The 22,620-nt window shown below is 38.5% G+C and overlaps 1 protein-coding gene across 1 annotated transcript; it reads left to right on the top strand.

Moving 5' to 3' along the window:
- The first annotated feature begins 319 nt into the window (after positions 1–319).
- On the top strand, positions 320–14,603 carry LOC150079638 (polyprenal reductase-like). The gene is made up of 5 exons (XM_090383367.1): positions 320–555; positions 12,550–12,698; positions 13,488–13,679; positions 14,094–14,231; positions 14,341–14,603. The coding sequence occupies exons 1-5, from the start codon at positions 371–373 to the stop codon at positions 14,601–14,603; spliced, it is 927 nt and encodes a 308-aa protein (XP_090239493.1). The 5' UTR covers positions 320–370.
- Positions 14,604–22,620: the final 8,017 nt, after the last annotated feature.

The raw sequence follows: 22,620 nt of genomic DNA, 5'->3' as shown, positions 1-22,620 counted from the left end.
TCAATTCATTTAACAATGCTGACACATATTTGTCTGAATATACGTTCGAAACTGTATAGTTATTGGAATAGTACGAATGCTATTTAAAACCTAATTATAACGGAACATGTACAATTTAAAATAAACAGCAGCGCAGAAACATTTTTATAACGAGGAAGAAGAGAAAGAGGAAATAATATTATTATATGTTATTTCCTCTTTCTGTTCTTCCTCGTTCCTTAAAATATAAAAGTTCTCGTGTCAGCGTAACGCAATTCGCCAATGCAGACAGCGCATAGTGCTTTCATGGTAGGTGGCGCTGCGCGTTAGTCGGCTGTCATTCTACCTGCCGGTTGTTCAACCTTGGCCTTGTAAACAGCAAATTGTAAATATGGAGTGGAATTTGTTATGGATTATGTGGTTGCTTTACAGTGCTGCAATAACAATATTCGGTGTACAAGTACTTTACTTGCCTAAACTAGTACCGTCATTTTTGGAAGTTACTTTCAAATACGGCAAACTGGTAGACACGTCAAAGAAATTGAAGCTGCTTCAAGCATTCGAAATCCCTAAAAGGTAAGCTTTACTGAATTATTTTAACACTCTTTTCAATATACGAATAGTTACACTTGTTATCAATACCTGTTTATCATTATTCATAGAGATTTCGCCGTTATGTGATAAGCCTAACGTTGGAACTATGTTTCAGCGCAGTAATATCATCTGGAGTACGCCCACTGCGCATGTATTGAACGAGATCTGCTCTCTCTCTGTGTGTGTACTCTCGTTACCATGGCTGTTTCACGTGCTATCCATGCCATTTTTAAGATTACGTTGCAGAAATAGAGGATGATTACGCTGAAATTAGGTTAAGTTTATTTTTGATTAAAAAAATTTTAGCCTTTTTTGTTACGGTCATGATTTGGTTATTTTTATATACACGAATAATCCACAAGTTTCAGCTTCGTGCTGCATTAAAACAAAACTGAACTTTCGTAATTAATAATGACAGGTGAGACTTATCAGGGAGTAATTGTACATGACACGGATTAAATATAAAATTAGCTTTTTTAGAATAAAGTGCAAGAAATGATAGTGTTATCTGAAACTTTCACTTCATAAACTAAATCCTGAAATATTTAAACCCAACTTGAGTTTAACTATTTAAACAGTACATCATTAAAACTTGACATACTGTTTAAATTACTTATGATGAGCTTTATTTTCGTAGCTGCACTTTTCGGTTGAGCTGTAGAGAGGAGATACATTCAATTTCCATTTATTAATAATGTAGACTTGAGGGCAGCGAATGCATTATCAAAATTTGCAGATGATACTAAAATTGGCCACGTAATAAAATTTATAGGTGCTAAAGTATCTTTTATGAAAGATTTGGTCGCTCTATGGTATTACGTGATTGAAAGATTAATTTTAAAGGTTAGTGGAGTACAGAGGAGGAAGTAGAAAGACCTTGAAGCAGTGTTAAATCGGATGGGAAAGGGGTGGAATATTTTATTTATTAATTTTTAATAGTTATTAAAAAGCGCCGTTATTAGTATTTATTATATAAAATTGATAATTATAATATATTTTAAATTCATTAATATAAATTTGGATCACAACTAAGTATAAACAATTTCTTGTGTTCCAAAATTGAATTCCTAACTTTTTCTATATTCAGTGGGTTCTGGATTCACCACTTCTTTGAAGTGATATATATAGGGAGAAAAAAACAGATATGCAAGCATAATAATTAATTTAATGTATTTTATTATTATTATTTTTTTTTGTATCATCTGTGGTAAACAGTTGTAGGCTGTGATTTTAATGTACATGCAGTTATTTTTTATACGGCAAAATAGCATCTGCATTGTGTATATTATGTTCGATCAAGTGTATGATCACAAAAAATGTTTTGAAAAATACGGAAAAATTCGCTGGGGAAATCCTACTCCTTCCACCTGAATTCCCTTGGTCTCATACGACATTCTAATCCAGACTTCTCCAAACGAGTGACGAAATCCTTATAAGGTTAAGGAAGAAAACGTGCATGAATAGAGTACTATACTTTTTGATGTTTTAGGTTCAGAAAATAAACAACAGTAAACTCATTCTTTTATGCATTTAGACCAGTATATATGTTGATGGGTCGGGTCCTGCAGCAGTTACGTCTTGATGTGAGTGCGCGCGCGAGGGATCTCTGATTTTGCATGGTGGGAATTTTCGTCTTGTGTGGTGTCTGAGACAGCATAATAATACACTGCTCGACAAAATTAACAAAACAAAATGTTTTTCATTTTTGAATATTTTTTTATGAACAGTGTCACCGAAGACAAAGATTTCATATAATATGCATCCTGGCATTGCAAATTCCGAGTATCTACTGGAAATCGATGTACACCTTACAGAGCCAGACATTATGCAAATTATTCATGCCAATAAAAACACTGTTTGCGACCACATGACTTCATTCCCGTTTTTTGGTTTGCTCAGTGGGACAGCCACATCTAGTAGTTAAGATGGCAAGTCATCGTCATTTAGATGAATCTTTGAGATAGTGGGCCGTTGGACCACTTGAAGCCGGGCAGTCTCAGCTGGCACGTTGGCTTAATATGTCATGCAGTGTCCTCTCGGCACTATGGAAGCAGTTTCAGGAGACAGGAATCATTACAAGAAGAGCTGGCCAAGGTCTCCCGAGGGCTACTTCAACTAGAACAGACCACTATCTGGCCCTAACAGCAAGAATGATTTATAGGATGCTCTGTCATCAACTGTCTCTTGAGTTGCTGTGGCTACAGGTGAAAATATTCCCAACCGGACTGTGTCAAGAAGGCTCAATTCAAATAGACTCTAGCAACGAAGGGTTTGTATCCCATTAACCCGAAACAATTGCAGAGCTTGTCAAAACTGGTGCCATGAACATGTGATTTTGGAGCCCTGACAAATGGGCTACAGTTCTGTTCTCTGATAGGTCCCATTTTAGTCTACAAACAAATTGAAGAAGTTATTTTATCTGGAGACGACGAGGATTGCGGTATCATTCCTTCAACATCAGAGAAAGGGACACGTACTTTGGAGGTGGTATAATGATCAACGGCCACCAGTCTTCATGTTTTTGATACGGTAACGAGAACAGATATTCGAACCCTATGTGCGCCCTTTAGGGGTGCGGTTGGCCCAGATTGTCTTTTCATGCACGACAACGCCACTGTACGTAGAACTGAAGTGGTGGAGGAATATATTGAAACTGAAGATATCCAACGGACTGCCATGGTCAGCACAATCACAAGACTTAAATCCGATCAAACATGACGCCCTTGGGCGTTGCATTGCATGCCGACAGTCAACTGCTTTGTCACTTAGTGAGCTAAGGTCTCCGCTGGTGGAAGAATGGGATTTGTTTCCACAGAATCTTATAGTCACCCTTATATCGACCATGGTTCACCGCTGTGAGGCCTCCTTAGCCGTTAGAGAGGATCATACGCCGTACTTGTCATATTACTATATTTTCGAGCATCTTGTATCGACTTCTGTAATGTGACCTCTTTGTTAATTTTTATACAACCTCTATAGATGTTTCTTATATCTGTCCAAAGTTTCTCGCTGTCTCCAAATGTCATTGTTATTCTATGGTACGCCATCATACCAAATTTTGTTTCGCTTCATCGCAAGCTGCACGAGTTACACCACGTTTTCTATTAATTATGTCAAGCTATTATCCTAGATACAGCCACAGAAGACGGAAATTCTCTAGGCTGTCTGGGATAGGCACACAGAGTAATAGAATAATATTATCCTATCAGCAAACTCAAGTAAAGGACATTCTTATCAAAACTAAAGAACTAAAATGGTCTTGGGCAGGACACATAGCTCGAAGATATGATGACAGATGGACTAAGAAAATAACAGAATGGTACCCAAGAGGAGCTAGAAGGAAATCTGGAAAACAACGGCGGAGATGGATAGATGAAATTCATGAGTTTGTGGGTAGTAAATGGATGGCCATTGCACCAACAGAAGGAACTGGAAAGTTGCTGGAGAGGCCTTCGTCCTGCAGTGGATTGAAAATGACTGATGATTACGAGCTGCCCATCTTGGTAGAGGAAAATGGTTGTTCGTACTGCTGTGGGCAGCGAATAGTAATTAAAAAAAAAAACCTATTATGTAAGGGTCGCCCGGAATTCAACTGCCCATGTGTACTGTGTCTGTAAATTACGTGTTCTCTAGTCGATTTGCTACTTTGCTGGACGAAAAATCCCGCTATCTACGCATGAGACCGATTAACTCAGCTACGGAGTGAAAAAAGCCCATAAACGTTCTTCGCGTCATCTGCGGGATTCGAACCCGGGCCTTTTCCACCCGGTGTGGGGAGGACGATGAAGATACTACTGTGCTAGTAGTAGAGAGAGGGGGAAAAAAAAAAGAAAAAAAAAACAGCGCTTAGGGGAATTGAAAAAAGTCACTTCATCGGGTCTAAGGTCAAAGTGATGGCTGAGACAGAGTGACGCCCTCTGGTTTCGCTCCCAATAACTACCACCCATCACTGGATATAAAAGCCAAAGCTAAACAGGTCCACCTCCATAGCTGGATGAAAATGAGAAGTAGAAATATTGAACTTGCTGCATCGAGTGTGGCACAGTATAATATCACTAGCGTTCAGGCCTTAGGCAGATGGATTGGTTCGAAAAGTAGGAGACAGTCTCCGCGGACGACAGCGTAGCAAGAGGCGCTGTCTCCCTTATGATTGTTCTTGTTGTCGGTTTTGCTGCGCAATCCAGCTAAAGGCTGTTATGCACCACTCCCGTATGACTATCACAAGTGAAAGATAGAACCACCCAGCCTAACCGATTCCTCGACTAACAGTAATAAATAAATAAATAAATTTTCTGTTTATACTCCGGGACGACCAAACGGTCAGAGGAGTTCAAAAGATAGACAGAATACAAGAAACAGTACCGTATTTAGCAGTCAAGGGCCTGAATCCCGGTCACTCAAGGCACGTGTAATAATAATAGTAACTGGACACAGCCAACCACCACATGCACTTGGTACCAGTACCCGTCAGGTGGCAGAAAAAAATCTCCATAAAAAGGAGAAAAAGTTTTATAAAACTAATAAATGGTAAGGTGGTAGCAGTAGTTGATCAGTATGGGCAATGTAAGATTGAAATTATACCCGACTATTCAAATCCAAGAATTTATTATATTATATAGTAAATGAAATATTTTTATACATTAGTGATTAATTATGCTCAAGTGAGTTTATGTTAATCTATTTGTTTTCGCCAATTCTTATCGAAGACGAAAACGCTGGCGTTTGTTTGCGAATTAAAAAAAAAATAATAAAATAAATATGAAAAGAAAGAAAGAAAAAAAAAATCCCATTCTGTGCTGTTTCCTTTCTTATAATGAGGGCTTTGCAAGGCGTCTAGATTTAGATCCCCCTTCCCCTAATTGCATAGGCGTTTCGTCTGTGTAGTATCCGCAGTTCAGAGTCCAAAACTGAGATGTGTAATTTGGTGGAATGTTTGCTTTTTCGCTTAAGGCCGTTTAACGTGTTTGCTCAGATGGCTGTGGATTTGGAAAGCAGATCTCTCTCTCGAGATAACTTCAAAACAAACTCTTTTGTTTGCTCATCCACTTGGTAAGTGTAATGGGAAGACAAAAAGAAAAGAATCTCAATATTGTAAGGAGAATTTTTCAGACAGCCATTGAAGAATTGATGTTATTACTCCTGTATCGTCAGTTTCTCTGGATTACGTATAGACCACAGTTGATAATCAAACCCGATGGAGTTCTGCCTTTAGCAAAGTAACTGGAACCTGGAAATAATGTTTAAAACAGGGCACGTCCTCCGTGACAGTATGGTGTAGTGGTTCCCGATCTATTCACCACTAAGTGTTCCTTTTATTATTATATTCATTCTCCACGGATCTCCATGTTTTTTTAAAGATTCCTTGTATCCATCAATCTGTTTTTAATTAACCAATGATTAATTCGCATTCTCATTTTTCAATATCAAATATATACATAAAATAAAAAATTTAAAACTAAAAATGAAGCCCCCATAGAATATAGTTTACGCAAATTTTTTTGAAGCGAAAAAAGTTGTTACACAACTAGCCACCAGATGGCCAAATTGTATAGTGCCTTCGCATTGCTTGTGTGTAAAATAAGGAAATGTTTATGCCACATTGTCTATCACCTTGATGTTTCCATAAGATAAATCAAGTTCCTCTTTACTATGAAAAGATCATAATGTCATTAATGTGTTCCTAGCCTCCACGTTCACTAAACCTAACCTTCCCCCCCCCCCCCGACATTTATAGAGATAATTCTGCTTGTTTGCATTCTCTGAAATCTCTCATTCAATGCTAAAGTTTATGCCATCTCTTTTGACATGTTTCAGACGAGTGGCAACATCAGATCCAGTGAATGGCTGCCCCTCCCAAAAGGACAAAAAAAAGGATAATTTTCTTTACATCAGAGCTGTCAGCAGTCATGTTCCATCTTCTTGCACTTATAGGTCAACATGCTGGATACGCTGAACATTTTAAGATATCAATCCAATGTACTCGATTTGATAAATAAGAACCACTTTGGATGTTTGGTGACGAAATATGAAAATTGCAACTCTTTTTTTTTTTTTTTTTTTTCATTTAACCAAGAGATGCACCTTGTTAAAACTAACCACCGTGATGTTAAGACATTGATTGCATCTTGTTATTAGGCGGGGGGGGGGGGGGAGATATCCTCAGTGCAGAACCTGACTAGCGGTTGTTTCATTGATATCCCTGTATATCCGGATGTGATACATCTTGGGTAAACTGCAGTCTGTGGGTGAACTTTTCAACAGCTACTAAACGACAATAAATTTTCACTGATTATTCGCCCTCCGCATTCAGACATTGTGTTACCATTTTGGATACATTTAGACATAAACAAAGGTGATAATTTTAATCGACTAAATGGACCTACCTTAATTTTAATGTTCGTTGCTGAGGTCCGCCGGTGCTTTCTCTTTTTGGAATTAATCTCCTTCGAAGTGTATACATTCGCAACATCGATGAACTCACTTGTAGAAGCACTCTCGGGAGCCATTTATTGATAAATCTTTGAGAGTGGTAGTTGTGGTCAGCGTATTCTCGATCTTCATTAATACTCCCGTGCCACTTGAAAATTGCAAACATTTGTCTCTGTAAACCTGTGACATATCTCTCAGTCTCTGTAGCACTCATGCCACGTCAAACACAACAGCTTGTAACAAAGCGTTGCTCATTGTTCAAAATTTTCATTGTGCAGCCCACACTAACAGCAGCTAACTTTGCAACAACAAGGTAACACGTCACAACTTGCAACTATATCAACGTATTCTTGAACATGCACTCTCCTGCCATCTACTGGCAGTTCGTGGAAACTGCCAAGGGAAGTTATTTCTTCCTCTTCTTTCTGCCTTTATTTTGGTCTTTATACCTGCAAATGTAGCATGTCTTGTCGGTTGCTCGCGGCCCACTGTGTTTAAGGTGTGCAAAGACTGGTGTCGAAGGTCAAACGATCTCCGCCGACAGAACTATAAAGAATTATGCAAGGTGGATGTCCGAAAGGTGCAGCGCATTGTACGGGCCCAACGGCAGATCACTGTGCGACAGTTCACATTGCTCTATGGGAATCCAAGAACAAAATTCAAAATGACAATGCGCTGCACACTCAGAGGTATGGGGGTTCCACAGCAGACGACCCAGGAGACACCCTCTCTTCATCGCTGATCATTGTCGACGACGATTACTGTGGTGTCAACAACGCTCTGGTTGGATACTGGAGGACTAGAAACGAGTGTGGTGGTCGAATGAATCCAAATACCAACACGCCGGCGGAAGCCTTTATGTGTGGTGCAAGCAACGAGAGTCCATGGTGCCTACTATCCAGGCAAGTGGCGGCGGTTGCTTAATATGGAGCATTTTTTGCTTTCAAGAACTAGGACCTCTGGTATGTATGGACCAACGTTTCACTTGTGTAATCTACCAGCAGTTCTTAGAAGACCATGTGCACCCTACCATGTTGCATTTTTTTCCGGACAGAAAAGGGATCTTTCAAGACGATAATGCGCCGTGTCATCGGGCCCGCACTGTGCACAAGTGGTTCGAGGAACGCAGTAAAGATATCACCCATCTTGATTGGCCTCCAAATTCGCCTGAACTCAATCTGATTGAACATCTGCGGGATGTTTTAGAACAGGAAATGAGGCGTATGGACAGGCAACAGTCTTCTGTTCCGACACTGTGGAAAGCCTTGCAGACAGCATGGCTGTAGATCCCTACGGACGCCTTCAGACATTTAGTCGAGTCGATGTCTAAGACGAACAGCGCCTGTTATTCATGCGAACGGTGGCCCAACAAGGTATTAGGTAAGTGGTCATAATTGAGTAATAACTCAGTGTGCGTGTGTGCGCGTTGTTATGCTATTAGGTTTTTAGGAGCATCGGCGACTACCCCAGTGTATATTGTCTTTAAATTGCGTGTGTTCTGATGTCGATTTTCTGTTTGCTGGACGAAAAACCCGAGTTTCCAGGAGAAAAAAACCATGCAACCCTCGCCTGAGACCGACTAACTCAGACACATTGTGAAAAAGACAGAAAAATTTCTCACATCATCGAGGGGAGTCGAACTCGGGTAGTTATCACTCTATGGGGACGACGGTGAGTCTATCAGATTAACAATTCTTGGATGGTTTGTTGGTACTTGGACGAATCTTATGATGATCCCTGTTATATCCCTGCTGTAATTCAAACTTTCGCTAATAAAAGCCCATTTTATTGAACATTATTGGTGTTCTTATAACTTTGACAGCTTAGTGTACATGATGTGTTTTGCTTTTTTCCATCGTATAAAGTTGTTTACAATATTGTCCCTCTCTGCGCTGATTAAAAACAAATAAAAAAAAAAAAAAGGTGTTACTCTTATAATATATTACATCTTAGGTGTTTTCCTTTCCTTGAACTTAAAAGAATTGTACTTTTAACAGATGAAAATTACTTAAAAACTGAGACAAGATGTTACGAAATAGCAAAAAAAAATCCTTCACAAAAACTCTTCATCACAAAACTAGCATGATTAAAAAAAAATACTTCGTAAAATAAATGCTGTTGCTACTTCTTAGTAGTTCTCTTTTTATTTTCAAGATATTTTTAATAAACCGGGAGACTTCATAATCATTTTATTTCAGCTGAAGCATCTCTGTCGATGCGGACACTAAACCGAAATGACTTCTACGTTAGTCGGAAAATATTTATTTCGGTGAAAAGACTCGAAACGGAAAGATCATTGGATAAATGCGAGCTTATTAACTGTCAAAATTAAGATGGTAAACTTATGTATCATTATTAACAATTAACTTAAAGAATAAAACTTTTTTTTTTTTAAATAAACGTCATCGCGAAGGATGACTTTCTTATTAAAAACACACATCAGTTTAGTTTAAGTGTAGCAATAAATTCCAACTGTCTCTCCCCTCATTGTGCATTTGAACACAGGAATTTCTTTAGATTTACCATAGATTGTCACAGAATTTCAGCCATGCCATGTTGTCATATTTCCAATTATTTTGTTTTTGGTTTATACGCCTGGATAGCGCAGGTGTAGGATGAAAGGAGTTTACAAGATAGCTCAAGACAATTGCAGAATTTAGAAATCATATGGACTGGAACCACGCGTAGATTGTACCACTGCGTTTGACCACTCGGCCACGTCACGCAAAATTCACAAGGGGGTTCAAAAGGGTGACACGATCGTGGTAACCAAATTGATTACTAGGATGTGGTCACAAAGGAACTGGATGTAATGATATATACTTGGATTTCAGGAAAGCTTTTTATACTGTTGCACGAAAAGACTGCTGTACAAATTGGAGCAATGTGGCGTTAAGGACAAGTTGCTGTGTGAATAAAGGGATGGTTAAGTGGGAGAAGACAAAGAGTGTAATCAATGGACATCGCTCTTCGTGGAACGTTATTGGCCCAACTCTTTCCCCAGGGTTCGATGTTGGGCCAATTGTTTTCTATATTTATCAATTGTATTGATGAACGCATAATCAGGCTTAATGTTCAAGTTTGCAAATGATACAACCTTTGTCTTAATGTGTCAGCGACATAGCGTGGGAGAGAAATCAATTCATGGAAGGTAATTTTTAACCTCCTTTCAATAGTCTGGGAGCGTCTGCTTCCCCGTTCTCATCGTGACGTCCCTGTAGGTTCGAAACTCTCCGAAAAACTTTTCCACCTTTACCATTGTTATACATCTCTAAATGGATGTAGCTGCAAAAATGCTTACTCATGGAATAGTGTTTCAGATAAAATATAAACATATTCCTGAGACTCAACGTTAAAAATAAACAGGAATGTAATTTTTTTTTAACCGAAATTATATGGCTACATTATGTATCATTATCAGCCATTTTCAATCCACTGCAGGATTGAAATAGTTCCAGTTCCTTCTCCAGTTCCTTCTGTTTTGTGCAATGGCCATCCATTTATTACCCACAAACTCGTGAATTTCATCTGTCCATCTCCGTTGTTGTCTTCCAGGTTTTCTTCTAGCTCCTCTTGGGTACCATTCGTATGTAAGCATTTATAAGTACCTCCCTGTGGAGAAGTACGTTGCTTTTTTATTTAAACCATATGCCATTACTCAGACCCTTGTTTCGAATCAGATTGGAGTCTCATCGGTGGGAAAGTAAGTAATATACTTCTCCATAGACACAATGCCCTTTCTTTTAGGGTTGTGAAGTGCCAAGGCAGCCCGTGGCGAAGTGCTTCCACATTGTGAGATCTGTGTACTAAATAGCGAACCCAGTTTGCCTTTAACTCTGTACAGAAGGAGATTGTCTGACAGAAACCAATATTTATATTATTTTTGTCAACTAAGAAATTTCTTTGTCAACTAAGAAATTTCAGTTGACAAACTAAAATTCGATCTAGCGACGGTTTAGCCTTTCGTAAGAGTTGAGGTGTTTCGCCATTTGTTTGGAAAGTTCTGGGTTCGAGTCGTGTAATAGATTGGAGAAAAGGCGCCTCCGTAGCCAGGTGGGAAGCAGCAGCAGTGCGTAGCACACGCTTCTTGATTAGACCGGGGTTCGAGCCCGTCACCACCAAATACGGAGGATGCGGAAAGGTCAGGGAATGACCACCGCATATCCCGGAGCAATATGGCCTTAGTTGCTAATGCTCCTAAAAACCAAATAACAAACAACAAACAGATTGGAGAAACTTCTAAAGCTCTCTTCAAGAAGAATATACAGTAGTTTACCAATCTCGGGCATAGGGAGTAGGACACTCCGTGTTACTATGAGTTTTTCAGCCTGCACAACATGCATATCGGCCTGTGAACACATTTATAAGGTATTATCCAGTTCAATCGCTTCGGAAAACTATGGGAAACACGTTATTTCCATATTGGCTCAAATGCACGCGCATTGTTTTTCGAAAAAACTGAAACCTTCTTTTCAGTGAAGTCGCAATTCCAGTGATAAAGTTATTAAATATTTATTACGTCATAATTGGTTTGATGCCTAATTTCAATCAGTGCCTTGCCTTTGCTGTTTAGAAATTCTCTAATTAGAAAATCAATTACGTGCTTGCAGTTTTTTAAGATGATGAGATTTGTAATAAAGGAAATATTGTTTTTATTATTTGTTATATCATGTGATGTACATGGTTGCTTAAGTTAAAAAAAAATGTACTTTAAACATGAAAAATAAATAACATAAAATAACGAAATCCCAATTTTCAATTTAAAAATAAAATATTGAAATTTCTCCCCCCACCGCTCCGATGTTGATCATTATTATTATTTAAAATTTTTTTTTTTTTTGTTGTGGAATTTGTTTTATTGTAAATTACTCTTTATTCATCCAGTTCTGTATTATATATCTTCATAAGCTGCAGTAGATTTTGAGTAAAGGTGCGTAGAATAAAGAACACGAATTATATAATTCTTTCTGTGTACATAGCCGAAAGCAAACCGTTTATCACAAAGTTCATCAGTCGACGCGAGTCACAACGAGTTGCCTCGGTCATGCGCTTCAAAATAAACAGCACTGCTTCAAAAGAGACTGGAAAATTGCAAATAAATAATAGCAATGTGCAAGGCTGGGGAAACTCGTAGTAACTTGTACTTTGACCCCCCCCCCTCGAAAGTGGTACATTTAGTATAGCGATATATTTTTATTAGGCATATGATTAAGATAAATATCAAAAGTACGTACAGCATGTAAAAAAAAAAAATAAATAAAACAATAATAGAATACAGTTGATTGTAAATGTGTCATTGGGGGCGATCTTATTGACAAATCACTCAGCTGTATTTCAGTTTTGACAGCCTGCCAGGCCGAAAACCATACAGCTGGTAAAACTCTGTGATAGAAATAACACACGCACGCACGCACACACACACACCTGCTGAATGTGGCATCTTTCCTTTATATAAGTAGTGCACCAAGGATATTCTCAAAGGAAGATATTTTGTTCCTGTCGCGTCTAATTTTACATTAGACTGATTCCCAGAAAATTTTATTCCAGGTGTTTCCGACACTTCTATCTATTCGGCTCCATTTTTCACTCTTTTCTGACATGGTCCTTATGGAAAGTATATTTTCGACATCACCCTGTTCCTATACCAGTCGTTGGCCTGCTAAAATTCTTCACAACAAGTCAAAGACAAGCATCAGGTAAGATTTTGTTTAATCTTGATACTGCTTTTTTATTTTATTTTTCTGTTCCTAACCCGCCTGCCTCCAGGTATTTTAAGTTTATCCTGAATAGACATTCCCCCCCCCTTCCTTTAAATATAGGTATATATCTCTGTTGGTTATTTGCAGACGACATTATCTTTTGGTTCTTTTATGTTATCTTTTGGCAAGCGTATCTTCGATCATCATTATTTGTTTCACGTAGAGTAACTTTTGTACGCATATTTTGAAGAAATAATTTTATGATTTATTTTGTTTTTGTTTCCTCATTTAACCGCATTAATACGGTATAATGATATTTCGGCTGGAAAAATATCTAGCCCCGAGTTAACATCCCATAAAGTTGATTACTTTAATTTGATTCAAAATGGTGTACGTCTTTGAGGAATACGATGCCAGACATTGAGTTACACGAACTTGTCTGTAGCGTGTTGACCCAGTTAGAACTTCCCGCTTGGTCGGCACAGATGGTTACTATTTTAATTCATTCCCCGCCGGCAAAAACCAGTCTGTTTGGTACCAGGGTTAATGACCGAAAAAATGGCGCTTGCTTGCCTGCTAGGTATGGGATGATTTTGAAGCTAACTGGATTAGTTTTGGGAGTTGCATCTCACTCTGACCTTTTGTAGCTGAAAGAAGAGATGTAATCATGCCAAATTTCATCCTATTACGCATTAACTGGAACATAAGACTTACATTATCCTGGAAGCACAAAAGAATCTTTTACTTATTTATTTTTTAAATAAATGTGCCTTTATCTCCTTTCAGTGTCCCCAGAATCTGCAGTTATAGCGATGGTGCTTCTTCTTTTTCAAATATATAGAAGACTTTATGAGTGCTATAGCGTGAGCGTGTATTCGGATGTCAAAATCAATGCCGTCCATTATATAGTCGGTGTCACCTTCTACGTAGGAGTGAGCCTGTCTGTTTTAGCTGAGGCGCCTGGCTTCGAAGTCGCAGGTACGTTGTGTGTGGCCGAATTTGGTCACCATATTTAAATAAAATAAAATAAATATATACTATTAAATCAGTTTACTTACAAACCAATTTCATCCTTACAGACCCTTTTTTGGCGCCCTTGTGGGTACAGAACCGCCCTACCCATAACGCGTGGAAAAGAACTGAGTTCGAATCCCTTCAATGATGCGAGGAATTTTTATGGTTCTTTTTCACTGCGTGGCCCAGTTAGTCGGTTGCAGGCGAGCGAAGCATTGTATTTTCTTCCGGAAACTCGAGGGGGGGGGGGTCTTTTAGCAAACAGCAAATCGACCACAGAACACATTCAGTTTACAGACATATTCTTTAATATTTGATGTAGAGTGACTAAATATGGTACTGCTTATTTATACATTCTTTTTATGGTATATGTTTCAGGTGGACCACATACAGTTCATTTTATGAACAACTGGCTATGCTGGAATCATATACTTGGAATTGTCATCTTCCTTTGGGGGTTTAGGATTCAGTTCCAGAGTCACATCATTCTGGCCAACCTACGGAAAGACCCGAAAAGTAAGTAGGTGGAACTGTCACGGCGTTTTAAATAATAAAGATTTTCTTTTAAATTTCTCGATGATTTTTTTTGAATAACTGCATTCAATTTAAAATTTTTTTTTTACAGATAATTCTGTGGTGACCTTGAAGCACGTTCAGCCCAGCGGAGGGTGGTTCGATCTTGTCTCGTGTCCGCATTACATGGCAGAAATTGTGATGTATCTAGCAACCAGTCTCATTTTTGGAGGGCAGAGCACCACCTGGTGGTTGGTTTGTTTGTGGACATTTTCAAATCAAATCGTATCGGCACTTATGTCCCATCAGTGGTACCAAAAGACATTCCCGGACTATCCAAAACATCGCCATGCTGTTATACCTTTCGTTCTTTAAGCAGAATTAAGTTTATTTACTAATAATAGTAATAAGTTAATTATTTTCGTCATAATGGGATACATGTGCAATCTACGTTTATAAAATAAAAGTCAGGTCCGCTTGTATTATCGTAAAAAAATATATTTATGTAACAAGTTGTGGTGTTAGTTTCTGTATCCAGTTTGGTATCACTATATTGGGGCGGTCTTTGAAAGCCCTTGCTGAATAATCATAACCTAAGACCACTCTATTAGCACCATGACCTAATAGCCTGTTGGACCACTGTTAATTCCGATCATTGCCCGGACACATCATGGCATGGACTCGAAAAGATGTTAAAAAGACCACGAGGAATGTTGGGCCATTCGAATATAAAACTGTTGCTTAATTTTTGGAATGATGTTGGCAGAGGACTGTGCTGACGAACGCACTTGTCCAAGTCATGCCATGCATACTCAGTGAATTGAGTTCTGGTAGATGCTTGAGGTCTTCTTCGTGTTCCCCAAACTACTCTTTTACGCATTTGGCGGTGGATGGGTACGCCGTTACCACACGTACCTGATCTACAACGATGTTTAGTGTATGTTCTGGTGTTCACAGCGCCCTCTCTTGTTAAACACGCGTGCCTCTTGGAAGTCCTTGAGATCTTGACTGTTCCCGTTGTTGGTGAGCTATTTTGTTGGGTCATACAGCTTTATAGCATTTTCCGGAAACCTCACATACCATGTGACCTCTTCGATTTACATATTTTTGTATAAATTGTTGCATATAACCCAAACTTTTACGGTCCTAATAAAGGCGATGGAGATCCTTTGTAGCAGACCTGTTGTGTGTTTTCTGGATATTTTGTTATTCATACTGACATTTGTATGCTTCGCCGGTTTCAAGTTTCGTATGAACTTATCAGAAATGAAAATTTCGAGATCTTACAGCTGAAGATATTTCCATTCTTCCTTATTCAAAAGAATAAATTTTCCATTAACGAATCGTATGGATTTGCTTCTTTCTACAAATTTAATTTGCTCGCTGTAACAAGGAGCATGTAGTAGAATATATCTCAGCGGACTGGCATCCAGTATTCTTCATGGTCACATGAAGTACAATATCTTTAATTTTATTCTTTGATACTTTTAATTTAAGATTTTTTATTTTTATTTCGAAGGGTGCTTTACGAAAGACATACCGAGATAATTGAGTGTTTTCTATAGAGTTGCAACAACAGTAGTCTGGACGTGATCACTACTCACGACCTGTAGAGTCGACAGCTTAGAATCTTTTAGCTGGGAGCAATCGTGCAGTGCTGAGGTAGATCATGAAGAATGATGTCTCGGTTGCTTTAGGCACGAGTTTTATTTTCAAATAAGGGGACCGTGACAGTCTAAGGAGCTGTATGATCTTTATCAACTGGAAAGACTGTCTTCCCAGTTGATAGTACTCGTCTTGTAGAATAACTTCGAAGCGCTTGTAACGGAACCATTAAGAAAGCAATTGTACCATTAAGAAAATAACGAATTTAGCCTGAGAAAGATGCCGAGGTGGATAAGTACGGAGCTGGCCAGTTTAATAGATCAGAGAAAGCTGACGTGGGGAAGTTACAGGTCGATGAAAGGTGCTGAAGCCTATAACAGTTGCACATTGATCTGTAATAGTCCTTTAAAAAGATTGGCAAAGGCTAATTACGACAAATCATTGACAAAGAGAACAGAAGAATAGGAAAAGTAATTTTCCTGTTTTTGTGAATACAAGGAAGGAACGAATCAGATCGGACCCTGGCATAATAAATGTAGAAAATTAGCTAACCAAACTGATGTTCCTGGGGAATTGAATGCGTGGTTTACGGCTAGGAGAAACTGTGACAATGACTTAAGTCACGGATATGGTAATTACGGATGATTGTTTACTCGAAAAGATTTTGAGATTGAAGGCGAGGAAGAGACCTGTAGTAGATTGCGTTAGGAGTTTTATAGGAAGCGGTGAGCAAATGCATCTTAACTAATAAGGTTAATCATGAATGCTTCATTAGAATCGGGTTATTTTCCTGGATTGGAGAAGCGCTAATGCATAGTCATCTATAAAGGTGGCTCCAAGAAGGAAGCAAGTAACTACTGACCAGTAAGTCTGACTTCTGCGGTAGGGTAGACGATGACCAAGAATGCAACTTAGGGTCAGATTAGAATGGTTTTGTAAAGGAAAAATTTTGACAGTGTTATTCATTAGGTGGATACAGGAGATAACTTTGACATCGTTTATTTAGACCTTAGTGAAACATTTGATTCCGTTGTGCATGAAAGGGTGATGTATGAACTGGAACGTATTTGAATCGCCAGTGGGATCCTTAAATGGATGATTACTCTTCAGAATGAGCTAGGGTTAGAGATGGGTTCGGATCGGTGCTTCGTCAATGTTCTTAAATGACATTCACGAAGGGATACAGCACACGACGTGAAGATATGCAGATGGTGCGAAGATTATGGCCTTGACCGTTATTTTTATCTAGGGTAACGTTTTATCTGATAGATGGTACAGATTGTGTGGGTAACGTCTGCATTGTTGTTTACTTGGAGTTATCGCCAGCAGATGGCGACAGAGGCCTTAAATTATGAGTCGTCAGTATATTGTATCAGTAATTGCCGGTGTTCTTCGATTGGTTTGCTGTTTCTGGATGAAAAACCAGAGTTATCGGGAGAAGAAACCATGCATTCCTCGCCTGAGACCAACTAACTCAACCACTTTGTAAAAAAAAAAAGCCCATAACAATTCCTCTCGTTGACGGGATTCGAACTCAGTCGTTTTCCACCCGTTTTGGGAGGGCAGTGATTATAACAACTGTGTTGTCCACGAGGGCAGTAGCTGTATACATTTTTGAAAACTGCTGAATTTTCTTTTTTAATGACGTACATATTTAATATACTAAGAGCGTTACCTCTTTTAAAATAAAAATTTAAATAATGCGTGAAGTTTTTGTATTGATGTATGAACAGAGTGATGGCCTGAGTGATAGGGACGGTAATTTTGAACCGGGCCGAACATATTAGCCATTTCTAACAAAAATTTAATTTATATTTGTGGAAGTAAACCGTTGAACATTTAAAAAGCTAATTAATAAAGAATATTCTTAACTAGATTTTATTATTCCGCTCTTAAATTAATAAACTGTTTCTTCGCAACATCAAGTAATTGTTTTTAGAATATTAAATTATCCAAGTTTCAGTAGCTGTTACGAGATGGCAGCACCATACTTCAATGGTTAAAGTTACCTTGTTAGCGTTGGAATATCCCGAAAAGACATTTGTATGTAAGGTACTTGACTGTGTGGTCTGAAACAAAGACGAGTGAAGGATTTTCTCTTAAATTACCCTACCTTTCTGATAAACACGGTAATTAAGATCGGTATAGGTTTGCAAATTTCCTTCTTAGTTGTACGCTGATGTAGCCTCCTGTCTTTGACAGGACTATTGTCCCGCCAAGCCCGACAAAAGGCGGTAATTTTTTGGTAGCTTTTCAGCACAGTTTTACAATTAAATCTGATTCTTTTGATGCAATTGAAGTTCCCCTCTTAACGACCGTGTGCGGATGGCAGACAATTACCGGATCCTTTCAAAGCCAAGTGCCTACGTACTTTCTTAATAATCCCCTTCTCTTTTTGAGACTTTCTCAATGTCCCTGGTAATGTTAGGGGGTAGGAATTTTGTCTAGCACGAGCGAATATTCCATTCGCAGAACTATCGCGGTTCAAATAAAAACAAACGAAACAGTCAAAGATGCTTAAATAGCTTCCAAAGCCAAACAAAGAAATCTTTCGTAATGTTTATCCTGGTTTCTTTAACTCGCTAGGCCCACTTCAGCTATTGTCAAACTCTAGGCAGATGCCTTTCTACGATTTATGGATTTTCTTTTCGTGATGGTTAGGTTCTGTAGAAAGTTTGAGAGCTCTGAAAGTCCTACTGTAATGTTTCAATGAATAGTCGTTCTTAAAGAACACCGCGAAGAAAGAAATAAGTTTATTTCACTATAAGCTTCTTCGTCGGCTCTTTCTTGAGAAAGTGGCTCTTTTATTTATTAGGTAAAATTAGAAGAACTCGTAATTTTGTAAAAGCGGCAGCAAAGAACTGTTTGTCATGGCAAAGACAAAACCACGGTTGTTAGGTTAGAAAGATATGCAGAGGAATGTAAAGGTGACAAAATGCATTTAATCACAGAACAAAGATCCGGTAACGTTGGAACTACTGTCATACGCAGTCTTTGAGAAAGCCCTTTCAACTGATTACACCAAAATCAGACTTATTCTTGGACGTCATGATGGTTGGACCCAACACAACTTGCAGTTGCTGATGAATTTATGTGAGCTTAGTCCCTTTGGCTTGAGGAAATCTGATAATTGCACGTACTTTCTCAGTGTCTACGTTTAAAGTAGGAAAGTCATTTTGGTTTACTCATCTAATGCCCGCAAAGGTGTACAGCGTCCCTTAGCAGGAATAAAATAAACGTTACTTGTGTGCATTAGTAGTGTGACGTTTTACTACTATGGAACGCACGCTTTCTTCCTCGGAACATGTTCCATTACTTTTCAAGCAGCCCCGATATATAAAGAATCCAAAGATAGATTTTTGGTAACCCAGAGGTTGCTTATCGCTAGTTTATGAAGCGAGTTGTCCAGCCTTCACCTTTGGTTTCCCTTCCATAAATGGCCTTTACCTTCTATGCACATGATTTTCTTTACCTCCTAAAAATACCGCTAGTGGGCTCTGCAAATAACTACGTAAAATAATCTCTCGGTTTAATTTATTACATTCAAGTTCGGGCTTCTTAAAAACAAAATGAAAGGTTTAAAAAAAAGAGGAATAGAAAAAAAAAAAAATGTTGAGATGAAGAATGAGATCAAAATTGCGAAAGTCATTTAATGAGCAAATTCATTCCCCCTCTGATAGACGAGCCCAGATAAGGGGCTGCCGGTGTTATGATGTATGTTAGCGAGCATCGCTCCCACCATTCACTTCACGTCCTCAACAGTGTACAGCGGATCGCCATTATGTACTTTTCAGTAATTCGGCTGTCTTGTAAGCCTCCATCCCTGTGTTTAAAAATTAATGTTCTGTCGCAGTGGTGTGTGTGCCCCCTGGTGGGCGGAAAATAGGCATTTCCTAACTTCATAAATCATCCCAACAAGTGATGTTAGCTTTTGATGGCCCATCATTTAAGTGCTGTAACACACATTTTAGTTCACGATTGTGAGCTTCCGGAAAATTAATCAGGACTCTAATTGATGACTCGGTTCCGATTTGATTCATACAGTAATTCCAGCTTTTCGTAAGCGTTTCCAACCATTAGAAATTGCCAGAATAAATAGAAAGATCGTTTTTCCACCATAAAAGCGTTACCCTCCCCCTTCTCTTACTCTTCCCCCTAAATATCGGTCATGGTTATGTGACTGTCCCTAAGATGGACAGCGGTATATTCTCACCTGGTCAGTTTTCTCATATTTTACCACCGATGTCCTGGCCGTATATCTCATGTAGTTACAACATATTTTTCCATCACAATGTTCATTATTCTTCATTAACTTGACCGTAAAAGCTCCCTGATTTTCTTTTTTTAAAACCCTATGTTGACATCCCTGAAACTTTGCTAAGTCCATCCATCCCTGTAGGTATTTAGGTAATGAATACAACAGACCCTATCCTCGTTATTAACCAATCTAACCGTAATCCTTTAAGCCCTCTCGCCAAAGTAGACAAACTCTGGGGCCCATCTGACACCGAAGGCTTGCATTTTTGTGTTTTTTCCCCCTTTTCCCTCTACCTCTCTCTCTCTCTCCCGTCCTTGGAATAATTAATATCAAAGCAGGCAACTACATCAAGACACAAATCCCTGCCGCTGGGCGATCTATTGTTGAAAGGCTGGTCAGAACCTAGAAGGGGAGTGAACGGGGAAGAAAGAACACAACGGCGAAGTCAACTGAAATTCTCTTCCAATCGCACGTCTACTGGCTCGCAGATAACCACCTCTGACAGAGACAGATGGCCAGTTTCCTGCAATCTGTCACCACCGTCATGGAGATAGGACGTCTTCTTGACCGCCAACCACGTGCGGTATGTACACTTTGCTGCCGTTTACCCACGTCTTATTTACTTATCCGTTTCCTAAGGGAAGGGACAAACCCCGACTTTCAGTTTAACATGAGAAAACTCTTCGGGGTTCTTTATCCGATACCGTGCGCGCATTTTAAGGCAAAGCCAAAAAAAAAATATATAGAGATGGTCTTTCTGAAATGTGTATCTGGCTCCATATAAACGGAAAAAAAGTGGGCACGTTCTTGAAGTTGATTACAAAATTTTTCTATTGTCCACACAGCCATTGCTCGTTAGAACCGTTTTTCGATAAATTGATTTTTGGTAACGACAGTGTGCAAACTTGTAATTCAGAATTGATCAACTCGAAGGAATATGACAACATTTAAGCACCCCAATTGGAGTAAAGTAGAAACTCATTTTACAACTTATCACATCTTTATACATCTTTCGAATATCAACCTGGGTTTTAGATAAATTCGCTAAATATTTGCTCCATATTAACGATTTGTTTGCTTATTAACATATTTTCCAAAAAAAAAAAAAATAGAGGGCTTATGAGTCCACTATCTCTCTCTCTCTCTCTCTCTCTCTCTCTCTCTCTCTCTCTCTCTCTCTCTCTCTCTCTCTCTTCCCCTCCATATTAATACCTTTTCTGGATACTTAGGTATTGGAGAGTGACTCAGGTTTTAAGTTCATCATAACGGCATCTTGCAAACACTAACACATATGCTGTTTTTACCGCACGGATGTAGACTACATGGCCAAAGGCCTTCTGACACACATAGGTGGTTGCAAAAAGGACTTTTAATTCAAACTCATACATGATAGGGACACCTTTAGCCAGAACCGGTTTGGTTTTTGCAGCATCCTAATCGGCGCTCCACTTTGTTCCATAGATGTTGAGTGGGGTGGGGGAGACTGAGATCCGATATGTGAGTTGATATTGGCAAAACCTGGTTCACTGTATTTATGTCAATTTAAAGTTAGCGACATTTTTGAAGGAGCAGAAAGTGTTCTGACTAGCAGGAGAAGGATCAGGGGATCAAAACGAGTAAGTGCAGAAATTCTAAATTTTTTATGCGAATTATGATTAATAATGGAATGTGGAACAGAATAAGTTGGACACACCAGCAAACAGAAAAATTTCCAAAGGTCAAGGGAAGGATGAAAGAGTAAAATAATGAAGTAAAGGAAAAACGAAAAAAAAAAAAAATAAATAAATAATAATAATAAAAGAGAAAAGTAAAAATGCTGCGAAAGAAACTAATAGCAGGGACACCAAGGATTAATATAGATTAGTGAACTGCCAAATTAACGAAGAAATTAAAAAGATGGAAGAAAGGAGAGAATAGAAAGAAAAAAACAATGCACTAAATTATTTTCTAAGTCAAGAGAAAAAGGACCAGCAAAAAGATTAGGAAATTCTGGAAGAATGGCGCATTCAACCAGTGAGTCTGTTAAAAGAAATAGCTGATGGCATAACAAAAATGAATAAAACACTTAGAGGAACTAATGGCAGAGCACTAACTGAAGAGAGATGTAAGAAACCTGTACAGTCGAAGTTCTAAAAGAAGGAAAGGTTAGACATCTGTACTAAGTTCATTAAATCCTTAGGTGGGAAAAAAATTATAAGAAGAAAAAACTTGAAAGAAATTGAAGAGCTCTTAGAACAAATAAAACCAAGCACAAATGAAGAGAATGCGACCAGAGAGCAAATATATAAAGAACTCCTTAAATCAAGTGCAATTTTGAACAGTGATCAAATAAATACTAACCTGAAATATGGAGATGGCGAATTCAAGAAAATGAAGAATTGTAAGGAAATAGCCTCGATATCAAAGGCAGAGAGAAAGAGCTCAGGGCTACTATTCTGGGTTGTGTATAATTACAGAATTTACAACAAAATAGGGATAAGATAGCATAGCAACTAAAAACAAAAGAAAGCAAAATGGAAAAAAAAAAAA

Source organism: Mastigoproctus giganteus, chromosome 10, assembly GCF_048544385.1.
Source record: "Mastigoproctus giganteus isolate SK-2022 chromosome 10, ASM4854438v1, whole genome shotgun sequence".
Taxonomy (NCBI): domain Eukaryota; kingdom Metazoa; phylum Arthropoda; class Arachnida; order Uropygi; family Thelyphonidae; genus Mastigoproctus; species Mastigoproctus giganteus.
Note: the sequence above shows the minus strand (reverse complement) of the source record. Positions and strands in the feature narration are given on the sequence as shown.